The sequence below is a fragment of the Taudactylus pleione genome, unplaced genomic scaffold (assembly GCF_031769625.1).
Source record: "Taudactylus pleione unplaced genomic scaffold, aTauple2 ptg000341l, whole genome shotgun sequence".
Taxonomy (NCBI): domain Eukaryota; kingdom Metazoa; phylum Chordata; class Amphibia; order Anura; family Myobatrachidae; genus Taudactylus; species Taudactylus pleione.
This window is the reverse complement of record NW_028284742.1, coordinates 2,448,215-2,469,630: the sequence shown is the minus strand read 5'-3', so window position 1 is coordinate 2,469,630 and position 21,416 is coordinate 2,448,215. Positions and strand designations below refer to the sequence as shown.

At 44.7% G+C, this 21,416-nt stretch overlaps 1 protein-coding gene across 1 annotated transcript in view; it reads right to left on the bottom strand.

Annotated features, from left to right (window-relative positions):
• Positions 1-21,416, bottom strand: part of ABCA4 (ATP binding cassette subfamily A member 4) — a 363,439-nt gene that overhangs the window by 220,778 nt on the left and 121,245 nt on the right. The window contains exons 8-11 of the mRNA XM_088443970.1: positions 18,776-18,865; positions 16,596-16,836; positions 16,094-16,233; positions 13,657-13,773 (exon numbers count right to left, since the gene is read on the bottom strand). Coding sequence (XP_088300096.1) covers positions 13,657-13,773; positions 16,094-16,233; positions 16,596-16,836; positions 18,776-18,865 — 588 coding nt within the window. The remainder of the gene's footprint in view (positions 1-13,656; positions 13,774-16,093; positions 16,234-16,595; positions 16,837-18,775; positions 18,866-21,416) is intronic.

The following is a 21,416-nucleotide window of genomic DNA, read 5'->3' as shown; positions in this document are numbered from 1 at the left end:
TATATGATGTCACTGGTAATATATAGTGTGTAGAATTATGGTCTCTAGCGTATGGTTTGATTATTTTTTGTAGTATGTGATGTTAGTCAGGTGTGATTCTCATAACATACCCAGCTCTCTTTGGCTGTATAGTTGGTACATCACTGTATGTATCTTGTGTTAGGTTATTATCATGTGGTACTAGTGGGCTAATTGTCTGAGGTTGTGAGACATTTCAAATGTTGACTATCTTACACTTGTTTGCATATGATTAATTTCACCTCATTGCCTTTGTTTAGTCCTCGTGGTGTAAATGTTTCCAGTTCATACATCCATCTGAGTTCCAATGTATTTATTTTGTTTATAAAATTGCCCCCTCTCCAATTAGGTTTTTCTTCTTGTATCCCTATAAACTGTAATTATCTGGGGTCACTGTCGTGGAACTCTTTGAAATGTTTAGATAAATTATTATTTTCTAGGCCATTTTTGATGTTGCTTATATGCTTGCTGATGTGTGTTTTGAGTGGTCTTATGGTACGGCCTACAGAAGAGGATGTAGGGGGGAGAAAAGATCAAAAAAGACATGGGACAACATACAGTAAAACCAGGCAAAGGGATATTTAACCTTAGTGACACTGCATTGTCACATGACCAACTGAAACTCATAGACAAAGGTCTTAAGTTCACTCTCGTGAATAAATTAAACAAATTCCAAACATACCTAGACTTACACAGTTTTGCACGTACACTAACTCTCAAGAATTCTTCCACAACCCCAGCACATATTAGAATACCACAAAACCAAAACCATACAAACACACACCTTTAAAAACACCATCCACCTTCTACCCTAGCTACATACAAGGACCTCAAATTGAGACATTTATTCAAATGGTTGAAAAAGACAATGAAAAAACAAGTGAACTATGACAAAAGAATAGAAAAAACAACCTTACAAACAAAGAGAAGGTGGCATTACAGGAATTACAAGATAATCATCAATTCATGGTGAAACCAGCAGATAAGGGAGGAGGGGTAGTGGTACTTAATAAACAGGACTGTTTTCTAGATTATTGGAAGAAGAAACAATATACAGAAAACTAAAACAGGATCCAACAAGTACCTTTCAGAATAAACTAAAAACACCTACAGAAAGATTTGAAGCAGGAATTTAAGTTTATACTGACACATCACCCAGTCATCCCCGTTTTCTATTATCTACCTAAAATGCATAAAAACAACACCACAACACCAGGCAGGCCAATTTTCCCAGGAATAGGTTCACTAACTTGACCACACAATTTATAGAAAAAAGATACGATACAACCATGGTTGAACAAGCCTTCAAAAAAGTGGCGGCACTAGACAGAACTAACCTCCTGAAATATAAAAAGAAAGGTAACAGAGAAAGACACCAAAATCCATTTCGTCACAAACTTTTCTAGACAATACAAAGACATACAACAGATAATAAATAAACATTGGCCCATATTATTAGAAGATGAGATACTGGCAGGCTGGGCCGGGGGGCAGCGTGCCATGTGCCCCCCGGGACGCAGCGCCATGCGGGTCTCTGGCAGTCTGTGTCTCTGTGACACAGGCTGCACCGCGTGTGTAGCGCTGACCGGACAGAGGGCCTGATTCAGAGCTGAACGCTTTGACCAGAGCGCTCGCTCTGAATCAGGGCCCTCCTCCATGAAAATGGAGCGGCCTCCTGGCCGCTCGTATAGCTGTGGGAGAGCACCCACAGCACATGCGAGCAGCCAAAAAGATGGTCACGATGGTCTTGACCATCGCGACCATCGGACTTGCGACGGAGACCCTACGGTAGGGTCTCCCTGCCACAAGCCCTGGAGTGATTTTGGCTCTATCAGAGCCAAAATCACTCCCACTGACATCACTAGTGATGTCAGTGGGGCCGGCTTCAGACGGTAGGTGTTCCCATGGGAACGCCTCCGTCTGGCAGGCACGCCCCTGGCACGCCCACCAAAGGGGGTGTGCTGTCAATCAACATCGACAGCACGCCCCCTTTGGTGCGAGACCCGGAGCGATGGAAAGCCCGTCGCTCCCCAGGTCTCGCGCATGCGCACGACGGAGCTCCCTCCGTCGTGCGCATGCGCAGTGGGGAACATCGACCCGCTTGCGATCGTACTGCCGCTCGCGAGCAGGTCTGAATGACCCCCAGAGTTCGGTCAGCGCTACACTGACTAACACACAGCCGCCGGCTCTGGCAGCTGTGTGTTTGTTTTGATCAGCGGCCAATGAGAGTCTGACAAACTTTCATTAGCTGCTGCTGCGCCCACTGCAGGAGCCGCTCCATCTTCCGGCGCCGGCAGTGGGTAATGGGAGAGGCGTCATGACGTCTCTCCCATAATGCAGAGCGGCCCGGCCCAGGAGGACAGACGGAGGAGCGGATGGCGGCGGCGGGATCGGGGATTCAGGCAAGTGTTTTTTTTTTATTACGTGTGTCTACTGGGGGGGGGGGTTGGCACTACAAGGTGGAGACCACTACTGGGGGCACTACAAAGGGGGGACTACTACTACTGGGGGCTCTACAAGGGGGGGAACTACTACTACTGGGGACTACTACTACTGGGGGCACTACAAGGGGGGGGACTACTACTACTGGGGGCACTTCAAGGGGGGACTACTACTACTGGGGACTACTACTACTGGGGGCACTAGAAGGGGGGCTACTACTACTGGGGGCACTACAAGGGTGGGGACTACTATTACTGGGGGCACTACAAGGGGGGGACTACTACTAGGGCACTACATAGGGGGGAGGAGACTACTACTGGGGGACTGCATCGAGGGACCATTGCTGGGGCTCTATATAAAGCGCAATACTGGGAGTACTGCATAGGGGGGAGACTACAACTGAGGCCACTATTTAAGGGGCACTGCATAAGGGTTATCACTATTGGGGGCACTGCATGGGGGGTGGACTGCTACTGGGGGCACTATATAAGGGGCACTGCATAGAGGTTACCACTATTGGGGACACTATATAAGGGGCTTACTACTGGGGGCACAAGGGGCACTGCACAGGGGGGGCCACTACTGGGGGCACTATATAAGGGGCTTACTACTGGGGGCACAGGGGGGACCACTACTGGGGGCACTGTATAAGGGGCACTGCATAGGGGGGATCACTACTGGGGGCACTACTGGAAGCCTGCATAAGGGGGTCCTCTCCTGGGACACAGGGGGGCACTACGACAGGGGGCTGCCCCTAATATTTATTTTTACTTTACATTAATCCCATATGGACCCGCCTCCTCCCTGGAACACTTGAGGGGGGGGGCGCCGTAGCATGCATGTTCTTCGGGCACCTGGCTACATGCTACTCCTCTGCAAGGGCCGCCTGCATGCATTTGCCCCCCAGGGCTAAAAGTTGCCAGCCAGCCCCTGCTGGCAGACCACTTACCCACTTTACCAAACTTAGTATTTAGAAAAGCTCCAGACCTCAAAAACAATTGGTACATACATAATCATATTCCCCAAAAACATACAATACAAACTATGATTAACAATAGAGGACCACAAAAAGTTTTTTTCAATTGAGGCACATGCTCTGTGTGCTCCTACGGAAGGAGACCAAGTACAAAATCAACTGACACCTTCAGGTCCAACCATACAGGCACTACTTATGAAATAAAAAACAGATTAACCTGCAACAGCAAAGGAGTGGTATACTTACTCGAATGCGGTTGCCGCAAACAATATGTAGGACATACCATAAGACCTCTCAAAACACGCATCAGTGAGCAAATACGCAACATCAAAAAGGTCCTATAAGACAGGGCCAAAACTAGGATTTTTGTCACCCGGGGCAAGACCATAATTTGGCACCCCCCAAGAAAATACAACATAGAGGACGAAAAGGGTGTGTGGTTTTGTGACACAGTAATGCCCCTTATAACACATTATGCCACACATTAATGACCCTTACAACACATTATGCGACAGTAATGCCCCTTATACATTAAGCCACAGTAATGTCCCTTATACATTATGACACAATAAGGCTCCCTTTACATTATGCCACAGTAAGGCCCCTTACACATTATGCCACAGTAAGGCCCCATCTCCCTTCTCTTACCTGCCAGGGCTGTTTGGTGGGTGAGCTTGGGTGACACGGAACGGGGCTGCCACACGCTGGAGAACTGTCAGTACTGCCGTCATTGTAATGTGGCGCTGCTCGCGAACCAGTTGGAGCCTCTGCTGATTGGCTGCCGGTCCGCGAGCACTGATTGGCTTGCGTCCGGCACCACATTAGATCGACGGTGTCTCGGTGCCTCTCAATGCTGGGATGCAACTCCAATCCCACAAGAGCAGCGACCTGGCCTCCCGGCAGCCTCTCCCCGGCACCCCCTCAAGTCCGGCACCCGGATCACTTGGCCCTTTAGCCCCCCCTAGTTGCGGCCCTGTATAAGATCATATCTAAACATTTGAAAGAGTTCCACAATAGTGATCATTACAGTTTATAGGGATACAAGAAGTAAAACCTAGTTGGAGAGGGGGCAATTTTATAAACAAGATAAATAAATTGGAACTTAGATGGATGTATGAACTCAAAACATTTCCACCACGAGGACTAAACAAAGATAATGAGGTGAAATCAATCATATGCAAACAAGTGTAAGAAAGCTAACATTTGAAATGTCTCACAACCTCAGACAATTAGCCCACTAGTACCACATGATAATAACCTAACACAAGATACATACAGTGATGTACCAACTGTACTACCAAAGAGAGCTGGGTATGATATGAGAATCACACCTGACTAACATCATATACTACGAAAAATAATCAAACCATATGCTAGCGACCATAATTCTACACACTATATATTACCAGTGACATCATATACCCTTGGATATGTTAGGATCTGTGCTCCACCAAACACCTCACTCCCACCATAGAACCCCTGTGTTCCATAATGTATTGATACTTGATTTTGTAACAACATCATCAATTATTTCACTGTGTCATCATCAGCTTATTTGGATCCTCCTAGGATCTTGACCACAAAACCCCATTATCCCATATTACATGAAGTTTGCCAGAGTTAATTTAATTTTTGACGATTAGCTTATTAATACACCCATATGATTTATAGCGAATACTTCAGAACTCTCATTCCTACTAATCTTTGAGTTTATTACATAAAACTATAGCTACACAGCACAATCTCTGTATGTGTTATTCCCACAACAGAGCATGCATATCCTATAAATTAGGGGTGAGCGGGTTCAGATTTCTGAAATCCGAACCCCCCCGAGCCCCCCCGATCCGAGTCCGATCCGAGTCAGGCTCGACTTTTCCCGCCTGACTCGGATCTGAGTCTCGCGGGTTTTGGATCCTATATAAGGTACCCGCGTCGGCGCCATTTTCTCACTCGGCTGTGGACAGTGAAGAGGGAGGGTGGGAGTTAGGGCTGGCTGGCTGGGCTGTGTAGTGTAGTGTAGTGTAGTGCTGCTGTTGTCCACTACTTCAAAGTCCATAGGGGCTGGCTGTGTTGTGCTGTGCTGCTGTTGTTAATAGGGGCTGTGTCCACTACTTCAAAGTCCATAGGGGCTGGCTGGACTGTGTTGTGCAGTCAGTTCCCCATAGGGGCTGTGTCCACTCCAAAGTCCAGTGCAGTGTCCCAGTCCTAAAGGGGTGCTGTAGTGTTGTCCATCAGGGGTGCTCCCCCCAAGTGCTAAAAAAATAATATATTTTCTGTGTTTGTGAATTGTGTGCGCAGTAGCCGCACGTGCATCAACAAAGTAGTACCAAGCGTGCGGCTGTGTCATAAGTAAAGGGCCGGCTGGCTTGACCGTTAAAGAGTGCTGTAACCCCCAAAGTACACTCCAGTCCAAACCGAAAAAAAAATTATTTTCTGTGTTTGTGAATTGTGTGCGCAGTAGCCGCACGTGCATCAACAAAGTAGTGCCAAACGTGCGCCTGTGTCATAAGTAAAGGGCCGGCTGGCTTGACCGTTAAAGGGTGCTGTAACCCCCGAAAGTACACTCCAGTCCAAACCAAAAAAAAAATTATTTTCTGTGTTTGTGAATTGTGTGCGCAGTAGCCGCACGTGCATCAACAAAGTAGTGCCAAGCGTGCACCTGTGTCATAAGTAAAGGGCCGGCTGGCTTGACCGTTAAAGGGTGCTGTAACCCCCAAAGTACACTCCAGTCCAAACCAAAAAAAAAATTATTTTCTGTGTTTGTGAATTGTGTGCGCAGTAGCCGCACGTGCATCAACAAAGTAGTGCCAAGCGTGCGACTGTGTCATAAGTAAAGGGCCGGCTGGCTTGACCATTAAACGGTGCTGTAACCCCCAAAGTACACTCCAGTCCAAACCAAAAAAATATATATTTTCTGTGTTTGTGAATTGTGTGCGCAGTAGCCGCACGTGCATCAACAAAGTAGTGCCAAGCGTGCGCCTGTGTCATAAGTAAAGGGCCGGCTGGCTTGACCATTAAAGGGTGCTGTAACCCCAAAAGTACACTCCAGTCCAAACCAAAAAAATATATATTTTCTGTGTTTGTGAATTGTGTGCGCAGTAGCCGCACGTGCATCAACAAAGTAGTGCCAAGCGTGCACCTGTGTCATAAGTAAAGGGCCGGCTGACTTGACCGTTAAAGGGTGCTGTAACCCCCAAAGTACACTCCAGTCCAAACCAAAAAAATTATTATTTTCTGTGTTTGTGAACTGTGTGCGCAGTAGCCGCACGTGCATCAACAAAGTAGTGCCAAGCGTGCGCCTGTGTCATAAGTAAAGGGCCGGCTGGCTTGACCATTAAACGGTGCTGTAACCCCAAAAGTACACTCCAGTCCAAACCAAAAAAAAATATATTTTCTGTGTTTGTGAATTGTGTGCGCAGTAGCCGCACGTGCATCAACAAAGTAGTGCCAAGCGTGCGCCTGTGTCATAAGTAAAGGGCCGGCTGGCTTGACCGTTAAAGGGTGCTGTAACCCCCAAAGTACACTCCAGTCCAAACCAAAAAAAAAATTATTTTCTGTGTTTGTGAATTGTGTGCGCAGTAGCCGCACGTGCATCAACAAAGTAGTGCCAAACGTGCGCCTGTGTCATAAGTAAAGGGCCGGCTGGCTTGACCGTTAAAGGGTGCTGTAACCCCCGAAAGTACACTCCAGTCCAAACCAAAAAAAAAATTATTTTCTGTGTTTGTGAATTGTGTGCGCAGTAGCCGCACGTGCATCAACAAAGTAGTGCCAAGCGTGCGCCTGTGTCATAAGTAAAGGGCCGGCTGACTTGACCGTTAAAGGGTGCTGTAGCCCCCAAAGTACACTCCAGTCCAAACCAAAAAAAAAAATATTTTCTGTGTTTGTGAATTGTGTGCGCAGTAGCCGCACGTGCATCAACAAAGTAGTGCCAAGCGTGCGCCTGTGTCATAAGTAAAGGGCCGGCTGGCTTGACCGTTAAAGGGTGCTGTAACCCCCAAAGTACACTCCAGTCGAAACCAAAAAAAATATTATTTTCTGTGTTTGTGAATTGTGTGCACAGTAGCCGCACGTGCATCAACAAAGTAGTGCCAAGCGTGCGCCTGTGTCATAAGTAAATAAAGGGCCGGCTGACTTGACCGTTAAAGGGTGCTGTAACCCCCAAAGTACACTCCAGTCCAAACCAAAAAAATAATTATTTTCTGTGTTTGTGAATTGTGTGCGCAGTAGCCGCACGTGCATCAACAAAGTAGTGCCAAGCGTGCGACTGTGTCATAAGTAAAGGGCCGCTGGCTTGACCGTTAAAGGGTGCTGTAACCCCCAAAGTACACTCCAGTCCAAACCAAAAAAAAAATTATTTTCTGTGTTTGTGAATTGTGTGCGCAGTAGCCGCACGTGCATCAACAAAGTAGTGCCAAGCATGCGACTGTGTCATAAGTAAAGGGCCGGCTGGCTTGACCGTTAAAGGGTGCTGTAACCCCCAAAGTACACTCCAGTCCAAACCAAAAAAATATATATTTTCTGTGTTTGTGAATTGTGTGCGCAGTAGCCGCACGTGCATCAACAAAGTAGTGCCAAGCGTGCGCCTGTGTCATAAGTAAAGGGCCGGCTGGCTTGACCGTTAAAGGGTGCTGTAACCCCAAAAGTACACTCCAGTCCAAACCAAAAAAATATATATTTTCTGTGTTTGTGAATTGTGTGCGCAGTAGCCGCACGTGCATCAACAAAGTAGTGCCAAGCGTGCGCCAGTGTCATAAGTAAAGGGCCGGCTGGCTTGACCGTTAAAGGGTGCTGTAACCCCCAAAGTACACTCCAGTCCAACCAAAAAAATATATATTTTCTGTGTTTGTGAATTGTGTGCGCAGTAGCCGCACGTGCATCAACAAAGTAGTGCCAAGCGTGCGCCTGTGTCATAAGTAAAGGGCCGGCTGGCTTGACCATTAAAGGGTGCTGTAACCCCAAAAGTACACTCCAGTCCAAACCAAAAAAATATATATTTTCTGTGTTTGTGAATTGTGTGCGCAGTAGCCGCACGTGCATCAACAAAGTAGTGCCAAGCGTGCGCCAGTGTCATAAGTAAAGGGCCGGCTGACTTGACCGTTAAAGGGTGCTGTAACCCCCAAAGTACACTCCAGTCCAAACCAAAAAATAATTATTTTCTGTGTTTGTGAATTGTGTGCGCAGTAGCCGCACGTGCATCAACAAAGTAGTGCCAAGCGTGCGCCTGTGTCATAAGTAAAGGGCTGGCTGGCTTGAGCGTTAAAGGGTGCTGTAACCCCCAAAGTACACTCCAGTCCAAACCAAAAAAAAATTATTTTCTGTGTTTGTGAATTGTGTGCGCAGTAGCCGCACGTGCATCAACAAAGTAGTGCCAAGCGTGCGACTGTGTCATAAGTAAAGGGCCGGCTGGCTTGACCGTTAAAGGGTGCTGTAACCCCCAAAGTACACTCCAGTCCAAACCAAAAAAAAAATTATTTTCTGTGTTTGTGAATTGTGTGCGCAGTAGCCGCACGTGCATCAACAAAGTAGTGCCAAGCGTGCGACTGTGTCATAAGTAAAGGGCCGGCTGGCTTGACCGTTAAAGGGTGCTGTAACCCCCAAAGTACACTCCAGTCCAAACCAAAAAAATATATATTTTCTGTGTTTGGGAATTGTGTGCACTGTGGCTGCACGTGCATCAACAAAGGAGCAGCTTGTGTCCCATAAGTAAAGAGCCGGCTGGCTCATTTCTTAAAGGGTGGTGTAACCCACAAAGTGCACTACTCTCCAGCAAAAATAAAAAAATATTTTCTGTGTTTGTGTGCGCTTTAGACGCACGTATATATCAATATAACATAAATGGAGGACCAAACTTTCTCCGATAAAAATAAAATAGGGAAAGATCAAGAACCACTTCCTCCTAGTGCTGTTGCTGCTGCTGGGAGTTGTTCATCATCCCAGAGAGGAAGTAGGAACATCACTACTTTTACTAAACAATTGACCCTCCAACAGTCCCTAGCGATGAGGATGAAGTACGACAGCAGTCATCCTGAAGCAAAACGTATAACTGAGGCCTTGACTGCTATGTTGGTGTTAGACGTGCGTCCGGTATCCGCCATTAGTGCAGTGGGATTTAGACAATTGATGGAGGAAGTGTGTCCCCGGTTCCAAATCCCGTCTAGATTCCACCTGCATCCTCAAAGCAGCAGCGACAAGCGTGCGTCTGTCTGTTAAAGGGTGGTGACACCCTCAAAGTGTGCTACACACAAACAATAAAAATATTCTTCTTCTTTTTTCTGTCTTTGTGAATTGTGTGGGCTGTAGCCGCACTTGCATCCTCAAAGCAGCAGCGACAAGCGTGCGTCTGTCTGTTAAAGGGTGGTGTAACCCTCAAAGTGCGCTCCACAAACAATAAAAATATTCTTCTTTTTTTTTCTGTCTTTGTGAATTGTGTGGGCTGTAGCCGCACTTGCATCCTCAAAGCAGCAGCGACAAGCGTGCGTCTGTCTGTTAAAGGATTACATCGGTGACAGCATCCAAGTAGGCATGTCAGACAGTCCGTACCTGTACTGGCAGGAAAAAGAAGCAATTTGGAGGTCCCTGTACAAACTGGCTCTATTTTACCTGAGTTGCCCCCCCTCCAGTGTGTACTCCGAAAGAGTGTTTAGTGCAGCCGGGAACCTTGTCAGCGAAAGGCGTAGGAGGTTGCTTCCACAAAATGTGGAGAAGATGATGTTCATAAAATTAATTATCAACTCTTCCAGGGAGACCAGCCTCCAGAACGTACAGAGGGACCTGTGGTTGTGGATTCCAGCGGGGACTAATTAATACTCTGTGAGGATGAGGATGTACACACTGAAGAGGGTGAGGAATCGGTGGATGAGGAGGATGAGGACGACATCTTGCCTCCGTAGAGCCAGTTTGTGCAGGGACAGATTAATTGCCAGCTTGATTTGTGGGGGCCCAAACGAACCAATCATTTCAGCCACAGTTGTGTGGCAGACCCTGGCGCTGAAATGATTGGTTTGTTAAAGTGTGCATGTCCTGTTTATACAACCTAAGGGTGGGTGGGAGGGCCCAAGGACAATTCCATCTTGCATCTCTTTTTTTTCTTTGCATTATGTACAGTTTGGGGCCTAGTTTTTCAAACTGCCATCCTGTCTGCCACTGCAGTGTCACTCCTAGATGGGCCACGTGTTTGTGCCACCCACTCATGTCGCTTAGCATAGTCATCCAGCTACCTCGGTGCAACCTTTTGGACATAAAAACACTATTGTGAGGTGTGAGGTGTTCAGAATAGACTGGAAATGAGTGGAAATTAAGGTTACTGAGGTTAATAATAGCATAGGAGCAGAAAAACCTACAAATTCTGTGATTTTAGCTGTTTTTATGCTTTTTTTAAAAAAAAATACAGATCCAAAACACAAAACCCAGAACCCAAAACACGGAAGGGTGGTTTTGGCAAAATCAATCCAGATCCAAAACACGAAGAAAGATCCAGATCCAAAACACAAAACACGAAAAGTGGCCGGTGCACACCCCTACTATAAATGCATTCAGAAGAAAGTATCTGGAACAAGACATCTACTATATGCATCACATACAACAGCAATACCAGACAACCTATCAAATCAGTCCATGTCCACAGTGACCTTTTGGACACAGAATTAAATAATCACCAAACACAACAGGTAGATCCTATACACAAAGGGAACAAATTAATGTATACCATGTATGCATGCACAGCTATGTACCTTGCACACATTACAGAGATATACCTCATATCTCATTATCTAGCATGATTAAGACACGCATGGCTACAGGTCCATAGAGACCTAAGGTTTCTGAATATAACATAAAAAGACATATGACTAAACCAACAGATACAAAGGGGTATATTTACTAAAGTGTGGGTTTTTAGAAGTGGAGTTGTTGCCCATAGCAACCAATCAGATTCTAGCTATTATCTTCTAGAAGGTGCTTGTGAAATTTTATGTAGAATCTGATTGGTTGCTATGGGCAACATCTCCACTTCTAAAAATCCACACTTTAGTAAATATACCCCAAAGTATCTGACGTTTTAGGTTTGTTAACCTGCAAAGAAATACAGTTCATTTATATCAGCAGAGCTAATGACACCTTATCATTAAGAGTGACGGAGAAAACAGCCAACAGATGTGCACTAAACACCAACCTATCAAAAGGCAAAGTCAGACTGATTTGCATAGACCAGTACCACACCGCAACCTGAAATACAGGTCTCAGAAACTATCCATCAAACTATCTCCCAGAAGAAGACCAGAGGTGGCTGAAAAGCGTTGGGACATACTACCACCAAAAATAAACCGAACAGATACTTTGAAATCCCTAATTAGAGAAAAGAAAAGTCTGCAATTTCAATCAGCCATGGTCATGTGACGAACCAACCTGGAAACACCAGCGACCCAGGAAGACGGAACACAGACAGCGAGCCGGCAAGGGGTAAGAGCGGATGTTTGGAGTGCATTCTAGAGGTGAGCCTCCACCCGGAAGGGGTGCCCGGCAACTTCTTCTTCTGAGCCCTATCCGGTACATCCCCTCCATAGGCATCGACCGGCCCCAACCGAGTCCTGGGTCCCGGAGTGCTTCTAGCAACAGATACACTACCGGGTATCCCGTCTGAAGGGGAGTGTGTCAAGCCAGGAGGCCATCTTTACTGCCCCAGTACCCCAGCTCCCATCCCTAAGAAGGCCACCCCGGGCACCGGTTAGAATTTAGTGAACTTTTCTGCTACTCACACCACAAGAGGCAGATTAGCGGGATGCCGCGGTCTACATGGACTTTTTGTACTAATATAATTACTTTTTTTCAGCATCATTAGAGACTATTACCCTTTAGACCCCTCATACATACGGGGTATCTTCTATATTTAGTGAATTAATACTGGATGATTTTGTATTGTCACTAGTCAAGAACCATCTACTGTTTTTATTATTGCATTGCATTTATATATTTCATGTGATACAAGATTGTGTGTTAGAAGTAAAAGTATTTTAAATTCATTTCCATTTATTTCTTTCATTTTGCTAGAATGCTGCTGGCAAGAAACAATAGTGAGCACAGGCTCTCCGGCAGATCTGCAGACCGCAGGGTGCTGTTCCAGGCACCCTGCACACTCAATACAGGTGCCACAGGGCTCTGAGCAGTGGTACCACTGAATCACCCCTAGTTACTGTAGTGGCTGCATTCAGGGACATAAAAATAATTACTCCGAGACTCCTCTTATTCCAACATTTCAGTGACCGCTATTCCCTTTCATCAGCCAAATTAAGAGAAGTCTCTTGGCCTTGAATCTGTCGCACAGACGCCCCAACATCTTTTCCGCAGTCACGTCATTATGCTAATGACGTGTCCGATTTTCAGACAACTGAGACACCCAATTGCAACATTTTAGGACAGTGGATTATCGTCACTGTGCGTATTTACAAGGACCATTGGTCACACTATCGAAACTTGCACCAGCCCTATAGCAGGTTAGGTATCTTTGTCAGATTATGGCATCCTGTGTGAGTGGCTGTACATCTTTGAACGATTTCAGTGACACGCCCATGTCGGCTTTGCCCCCCCATTATCTCCCAGCAACACTCACTAGATTTCTCACACATCTCACACCGTGCATCCAATTCTGTGCTGCGTCTCTGTGCGCAAGCAATCGGACGTAAGCACTGTGCACTGCAAGGGGCAAAGTAAATATATGTTTTATATATATAGTGTGACATGGTCAGCATAATTGCACTTGAAGTAAATGTGGAATATCCAGATATCCCAGGTTTGGCAAGCAAAGGCATCAGAATTATGAAATGTCCTGTTCAGGTGTTGCCTCAATCAGAGTCTGGAAAGGCAGCTGATTGCAGACACCTGTGTGAGGCTGGTTTAAGAGCTGCAGAGACACTAGGAAACTGATCCTTATGGTGAGATAGTCACCCAGGTTATAGGCCCGGGGGTGACTAATGTTAGGAGTCCTGGACCTGCAAGTCCACTGAAGAAATATATTGCTGTTTGGAAGACTTTGTGTAACATCTTGCCTGTGAAACTGCCATATCCTGTATATCTGCCAGTGGTGAGAAATAAAGCAGCTGATGGATTTTACCCGGTCTATGTGATTCTCGTCACAATATATACTGTGTGTGTGTATATATATATATATATATATATATATATATATATATATTTTGCACTAATAACAATGGTCTATCATTACATACCCGGACAATGTTCATCTGAACGCTGTTTTGTAAGAAGTACCACAGCTGGGGTCCCACTTCTTCCCAGGCTTTCCCCATTTGTCTCAGGCGCTCTAATTGTTCAAAGGTTGAATTTGCCTGAAACATGAAGAGATCACTAACACTATATATTTCTATATCATACAGTATAGGCACTCCAGCCACACAAAACAAACAAATATACTCAATTAAACATAACATATAATACACATAAGGATTTTAAGGAAAATAAAAACTTTCTATGACTAGTCATGTCCGTCTGGGAACATTCAGAAATGTGATTACAGATTATGCATTGTGAGAAGCGGTTTCCAACTATGGGCCTGATTCAGAAATTTTAATAAAGCCAATATTTACACAGATTGAGCGATTGTTTGTAATTTTGCATGCATGAAAGCCACACGCAGCAAATGCCTTGTGAATATGTTCATACAGAGAAAACGCTTGCAAAGTGAGTGGCGGGTCGTCAGCGTTTGGGGCTTAGAAAAACGCAGGCGCAAAAAAAAAGACATCACAGATGCACAACTCCAAATTGCTAAATATATATACAGTATACATTTTGCAATAAAATTTTTGCAATAAATAGAGGTTTTTAGCATAATCATGGTCAAGGTTATGGGCTTACCCACCATATCCAGGTAACCTCTGTAGGGTAGGTCCCTAACATTTATTTATTTATTTTATTTATTACCAGTTATTTATATAGCGCACACATATTCTGCAGTGCTTTACAGAGAATATTTGGCCATTCACATCAGTCCCTGCCCCAATGGAGCTTACAGTCTATATTCCCTACCACATGCTCACACACACACTAGGGTTAATTTTTGTTGGGAGCCAATTAAACCTGCCAGTATAGTTTTGGAGTGTGGGAGGAAACCGGAGTACCTGGAGGAAACCCACGCAAACACAGGGAGAATATACAAACTCCACACAGTTAGGGCCATGGTGGGAATCAAACCCACGACCTCAGTGCTGTGAGGCAGGAATTCTAACCATTACACCGTCTGTGCTGCCCACAACATACAGGGGTTCAAATCCAGGGCGCAGGACACTCCCCAAGCCAGCTGAGCCGAGCGACCCCAGGGCATCGCTCTAATGAGAAAGGTGAAGTGGAAACCAAGATAGATAAGAACAGCTACAGCTGCATGTATAGAGTAGAAAAGTGAAATTACATATATAATAAACAAACAGTAAAAGTGTTAAAATGTGCAAAAAAGCAGAAATGTGTTATAATGCGATGCCCTGAAGCAGACCAACCAAAGCAATCCAGGACCCACACCCCTAAAATCAACCCAAAGCTGCACTACAGTATATAAATTTTAGGACTTACCTATATTGTGCCTAATACAAGTGTGCATTCACAATGCCAGACTCCATGCTCTAAACCAATGGGGGTGGGGTACTAGTCCAGGCTGAAGGTGTCTCATGCCTTCAGGTGTGCAAAGAAGCAGACTAAATGGAATATATGGGAAAGGGGTCTTAGACTGCACACCCTGAATATATATAATGGGAGGTGCTACCTGTTGAGACTGTTAATGCAGACACAAAAAAAGATATATCACAGATGCACAACTCCAAATTACTAATTATATGAATAAATACATTTTGCAATAAAATGTTTGCAATAAATAGAGGTTTTTAGCATAATCATGGGCAAGGTCATGGGCCTACCCACCATATCCAGGTAACTTCTGTAGGGTAGGTCACTAACATACAAGGGTTCAAATCCAGGGTGCAGGACACCCCCCAAACCAGCTCAACCGAGCCACCCCAGGGCATCGCTGTAATGAGAAAGGTGAAGTGGAAAGTAATATAGCTGCTCTTATCTATCTTACTTACCTACCCTACAGAGTTTACCTGGAGATGGTGGGTAGGCCCATAACCTTGGCTATGATTATGTTAAAAACCTCTATTTATTGCCAAAATTTTATTACAAAATGTAATTTGGAGTTGTGCATCTATGATTTGTCTTTTTTTTGTTTCTGCATTAACAGTCTCAACAGGTAGCACCTCCCATTATATATATTCAGGGTGTGCAGTCTAGGACCCCTTTTCCATAAAAACGCAGGAGTATTAGACCATTTAATCGCTGTTTCATGGACGTGCATAAATGAGCCATTGCGTTCTCCTTCACAGCATGAGAGCTCTCTGAGTGTCAGGAGAGCTGCAGTGTATGCGACTGGTCAGACATGATTTACATGCTGTGTGACTGCCCGATGTGCGTCGATATTACCGATATTAACATTGATGCACATGGTCGGACAGATATGAGAAGGCAGCATATGCTCGTCTAAGCTTTGGAAGGCATTAGCATATTTTAGCAACTACGTTCTGTGAGAGAATGCAGTTACGATAACATTATGGTAAGTCTCGGAATCAGGCTCTATGTTATATCAACAACATAAAGACGCCTTACACGCTTCAGGATCTCTCGGACTGCAGGAGCATCGGGGGAGTAGAGAAGTTTTCCCATCAGTAAAGGTTTCATTGCACTCCAAGCTATTTTAGTTGCAGGGTTGGACTCCATACTCTGCATCAGTGCATTACAAAATGGTGCTGTTGAATAAAGTAAGGTATATATAATATATTTACATGCTGTATCCAGTTGAAGCATAATACTATAGTGCTGAATATACTGTATTACATTATAGCTATAGATAAAGTGAACAGAAGTGCATCTATTATATCTATGCTATACATGTCGTTGGGTTCTGTATAGATTAGATACACATACTGTACACATATACCTCCTAACATAAAAGATCACACACAACTGTCATCTATGATTACCTTGAGCTTGTCTCTCTACGGTCTAGGGCTTTGGTCAATTGGTATATTTCACTTTAACAGTTGATACAACCCTACAGAAATGATCCATTGGAATAACAGTTGTTACATAATACGGTGTGAGCACCTACTGGTTGTCTTGTCGTATGAATAATAGGATTCTTTCTTAGTTGAGTTTACTCCGAGGAAGACTTTGTAGTTATTATCCTCATACCAGTTGAAGGAAAACACTCTAGAACCTCCCCCTTCTGGATAACCACAAAACAAGTCTGATAGAGAACTCATGAGTTGGGTAAAAGTTGATGGTCCACCCTCCTGTACAATAGGCTGTAGCACCGATAGAAGATCTTGTACACTTTGCTTTTGTGATAACTGCAACAAAAACAAGAACACAGGTACTTACTTAATAGTTCAATAAAATATAAATATTTTCATCTCAATAACAACGAAAGCATGGGATGGTCTAAAATCGCTCTGCATAAGATTACTGCCTGAAAAAAACAACAATCAATAAAGTTTATTTAGGCGGGAAAATACTTAGGGTAGACTACATGGTAAGATATGGCATAATTTAGCTAACAGAGAGTTAATATGTCTCATTTTACAATGAAGAGTTTAGGCCTGAAGCCCTAGTTATTTACTGTAGCTCACAGTTCCTATAAGTAATATACACCATCTTAAATAGAGCATGTCAGTGTAGGAGCACTCAGAAGTTTATTTAAGGAACATCCACGTCTGGCCCTCAGCTGGCATTTAGCTTAGCCTCTTGACACCAGTATCTTAACCAGGGGAGAGCAGGGAGTCCGACTGCTCCCCCAGCAGAAAATCGTTGCCTATTCGGGTGCATATGCCAGTCATCAGTGCACTACTTTTTTTTCTACATGTTACATCAGGCTAACACTTAACCATCCACTAACCATCCCCTTCTGCAGCCTAACCTTAACCCTCCGGCAAGTGCTTAACCCTAACCAGAGCTATGACTAGACTTTTTGGTGCCCTGTGCCAGAGAGAGAATTTGGCGTGCACCTGAAAAAGGGCCATGGTCACATGGGGAAGGGCCAGGGAAGAGATAGGGGAGGCCAAGAGATGCTGGGGATAAAAGAAGAGGAAGCTACAAGTGAGAATGATAATAAACAGGAAAATTGACAGGCCCAAACAGCGCTCCCTGCCCTGCGGTGCCCAGTGCCTTGGCACAGGTCGCACCACCCAAGTTATGGCCCCGACCCTAAAAATTTTGAAAAAACATGACTACCATTTATGTGTCGAATGTGTCGACAATTTGACCATGTCAACCATTTGTCCTTGTTGACCCTTTGAACTGTTGACATTTTGCACTGTTGACCTTTTGTACCTGTTGACCTTTTGTCCCTGTTAACCTATTTTCTGTTGACCATCTGGTGTCATTCTATTGAGTTTTTGTCTTGATGCTGTCGATCTTTAATCCAGATACCTGCATAAGGATCCTTGGTGGATCACCTGGATCAATGGCCGGTTAGAGCTTTCTGCTGGGGGATAGCTCCCAGTAGTTTATTCCACTGGATAAAGTAAGGGACTCAGAATGTGGGTGAACTTCCACAGGGGTGTATCTAGCGATCCGAGCACCCCTGGCAAGGTAATGGACTGGCGCCCCCCATAATTTCAGGAAGTGCCCCCAGAAGTAGCCCCCTCTATACAGTGCCCCTAGTAGTAGTCCTCTCTATGCAGAGCCCCCAGTAGTAGTCCCCTCTATGCATTTCCCCCAGTAGTAGTCCCCTCTATGCATTGCCCCCAGTAGCAGCCATCCCAACCTTAATGTGCCCCCAGTAGGGCCCCCCGTATTCACTCCCCCCCTGTGCTGTGTCAAAAAAACCAAAACACCCAAACACACAGAAAAAAAAAAAAAGCAACTTACCTGATCCCTGCCGCTGTTCACCCCTCCGGGCCCGCTCTCGCTCTGCACTATGGGTAGGGAGAGACGTCATGATGTCTCTCCCATCACCCCTTGGGTAGTCCACCCATTGGCTGCTGGTGGCATTGCCGGATGGCGCCCCCCCTTTGGCCGGCGCCCCTGGCGAGTGCCATCCTGGCCAATAGGTAGATACACCCCTGAACTTCCATAGTAATAACTACTAATAAGGGAATGGGCAGTGAGTAAACTTGAATATTGTTTGAGGGGACATCAAAATATCTTCTTTAGGTTTAGTTCACTTAACTAAGCAACGTGAGCACTGGGGATACTAAAATAATCAGTGCTAACATTTGACAACACAAAATGTAAACATACATACATGTCATTATGAATGCGTAAAGGAAGATAAAGGCAGCTACATACCTCTCTCAGTGACTCGGACAGATTGGACATAACTCTTCCCCAGAGCCTAATGTCTATCCCATGGGTGCTGCTATCTAGTACAGTTGGAAGCTGCAGAGACCAGGGGGGGAAATTAAGATTAAATGTAAATCAGAAGCATAGAACAAAACAACAAAGCACAACACAACAGCACAGAGAGACTATCAGCAATTACCAGATGTTCATGTTTGGTAAGTTTTGTTTTTTTCTGCACAATCAATAATATTTCTCCTCATCTCCCCTTTTATATTGGGATTATTACTTTTTATGACTACATATCATCGTTGTTTGTATTATATAGGGGAAAACATATAAAACCAATTCATCCCATCATATACATTCAATAGACTCAAATCTATGAAAACAACATAAATGATTATAATAAATAATAGTACCAATTATAGTCATTTATCACCATATCAAACACCTATGGTTATATAGTAGTGAAATATAGGACAAAAGTAATGTTTTTAACCATCCTTAATTTCCTAGGACAGTACCCAGCTTTGATTGCCCATAAATTTAGAGTTATGTCCATGGGTAAGGTTAGCTAAAGTCGGGTCTTGGCATCCTAAGGAGACAGGGTCATTTGTTGGATGGTGAGACCACCACCCTTATACAGTATGTAGTTTGTTTTTCTTTGTTTGCTGCAGAGAGAGCTGGAAAAGAACAGTGGCGTTTTATTATTCCATTATTAGTACTTTATTCATCATTATTACTGTTCTTTTTTTCTTTTTGATATTTTTTACACTTGACATAGACCTGGTGCATATGCTACTGGTGCAGATCCGTCGAGAGCTGAACAGACTCCGGATGGGCAACAAATAAGAGTAATAGAGTCCAATCTGCACAATGAGTGAGCCACCAGCACGAATCACACTCCTGAGTCTTCACCAAATCACTGTCAAATAATCATAATGTTAAAAAGTTAAATGAGTGTAATTCATATAGGTGCACATGTCTCCGCAAAGTATCTGTCTGTATGTCCCTCAAAGAAGTTCAATACATAGCACCCAGCCACAAATCAATCCCGTTTGTTCATGTAAACGTTTGTCCCAACAGTACTTCCACTATTCCTCCTTCTTAGGGAGCGTTCCTCCCATCATGCAAGAAAAAATTAAGGAATATAATAGTGAAAAATCATTTTATTTAGACAAAAACAAGGGATAGCTGACTAAGGTGCATACATATAGTGCATATAAAGTTGGTCACCTAAATAAACCTGAAAGGTTGATCTTAAAAACGCTAGATACTATACAAAGTATTAATCATTTTTAACTTTATGAAAGTATTTTATTGGAATATTGGAATACCTTTTGTTATTATTAAATTAAATGCCATTTGATTGGCTGGATCTGGTTTAAATACCAGGAAGTCAGCATATACTCATCACCTTGAAAAAGACCACAAGGTGGTCGAAACATGTTAGCAGAGGAGCCATAGTGTTACCCTACCAAGGGCCAGGACAGTTGCTGAGGCTTTAGACGGTGAATACCAGGGCAAATCACCTTTAAAATCGCGGCTGTTGTGAGGCATTTTGTCTCGAATCCTTCTGGTAGGAGTCCAACGTTATATGCACTACATGTACGCACCTTAGTCAGCTATCCCATATTTTTGTTTAAATAAAACAATTTTACACTATTATATTCCCTTCTAATTTCTTGCATGATGGGAGCAACACTCCCTAAGAAGGAGGAATAGTGGAAGTATTGTTGGGACCAGGGGCAGATTTGCCACAAGACAACATAAGCAGCCAACTAAATGGCATGTAGTCAAAATCCATTACTTTGCTGTGCCTCTGTTAAAACCTTCCCAGAGGAGCGTCATGACGTCACGCGGATCCTCCACGCACACCCACAGTGTCTGCTGCACTGTAGTGAAGTCTGCTCTGCACAGAGCATTGGAAGGGAGGTGAATGGCCTCCAGGCTCCAGCCAGCCCCACTAGGGGGCCCTGCATCCACCTACCACCAGCATAATGCTGCTGGTGCAGACTGCAGAGAAAGACATGAAGGAGGAGGCTGCTGCGCTGCCTATGAGGAGAGGAGGCTGCAGTGGTGAAACTACTTCCTCTGGAGATGCAGGTAAAAGATTCCAGCAACCACCTGCTATAGTCTGGGATGTTCCCAGCACCCACCTGCTAATGCTATAGACGGTGGGGTGGGCGGGGGGAGTTGTTTGTCTCCTTGTGCTGTGTGAATGCATTATAAATGAATAAGGGATCTATTTACTAAGCAGTGTTAGGAGACAGAGTGAAAAGTGATAAGGTGCCAGCCAATCAACTCCCAACTGTCATCTCACAGGCTGTGTTTGAAAAATGACAGTTGGCAGCTGATTGGCTGGTTCCTTATCACTCTATCTCCTAACACTGCTTAGTAACTAGACCCCTAATGGTGGGTACACACTACACGATATGCTCCCTGAGCGATATCGTGTAGTGTTGTCTCCGGCAGGCTGTGCTCAATGTTGTTCATGACATTTAGCACAGCCGCTGAACGATATCATTAACGATATCGTTCAGCGCCGGGCTCTCTCCCCCATTCCCCAACATGCAGCAACCTGACGAGATCGTCAGGTTGGCCTGCATGTCAGCCGGATGAACGATAATGACGAACGACCTGCGGG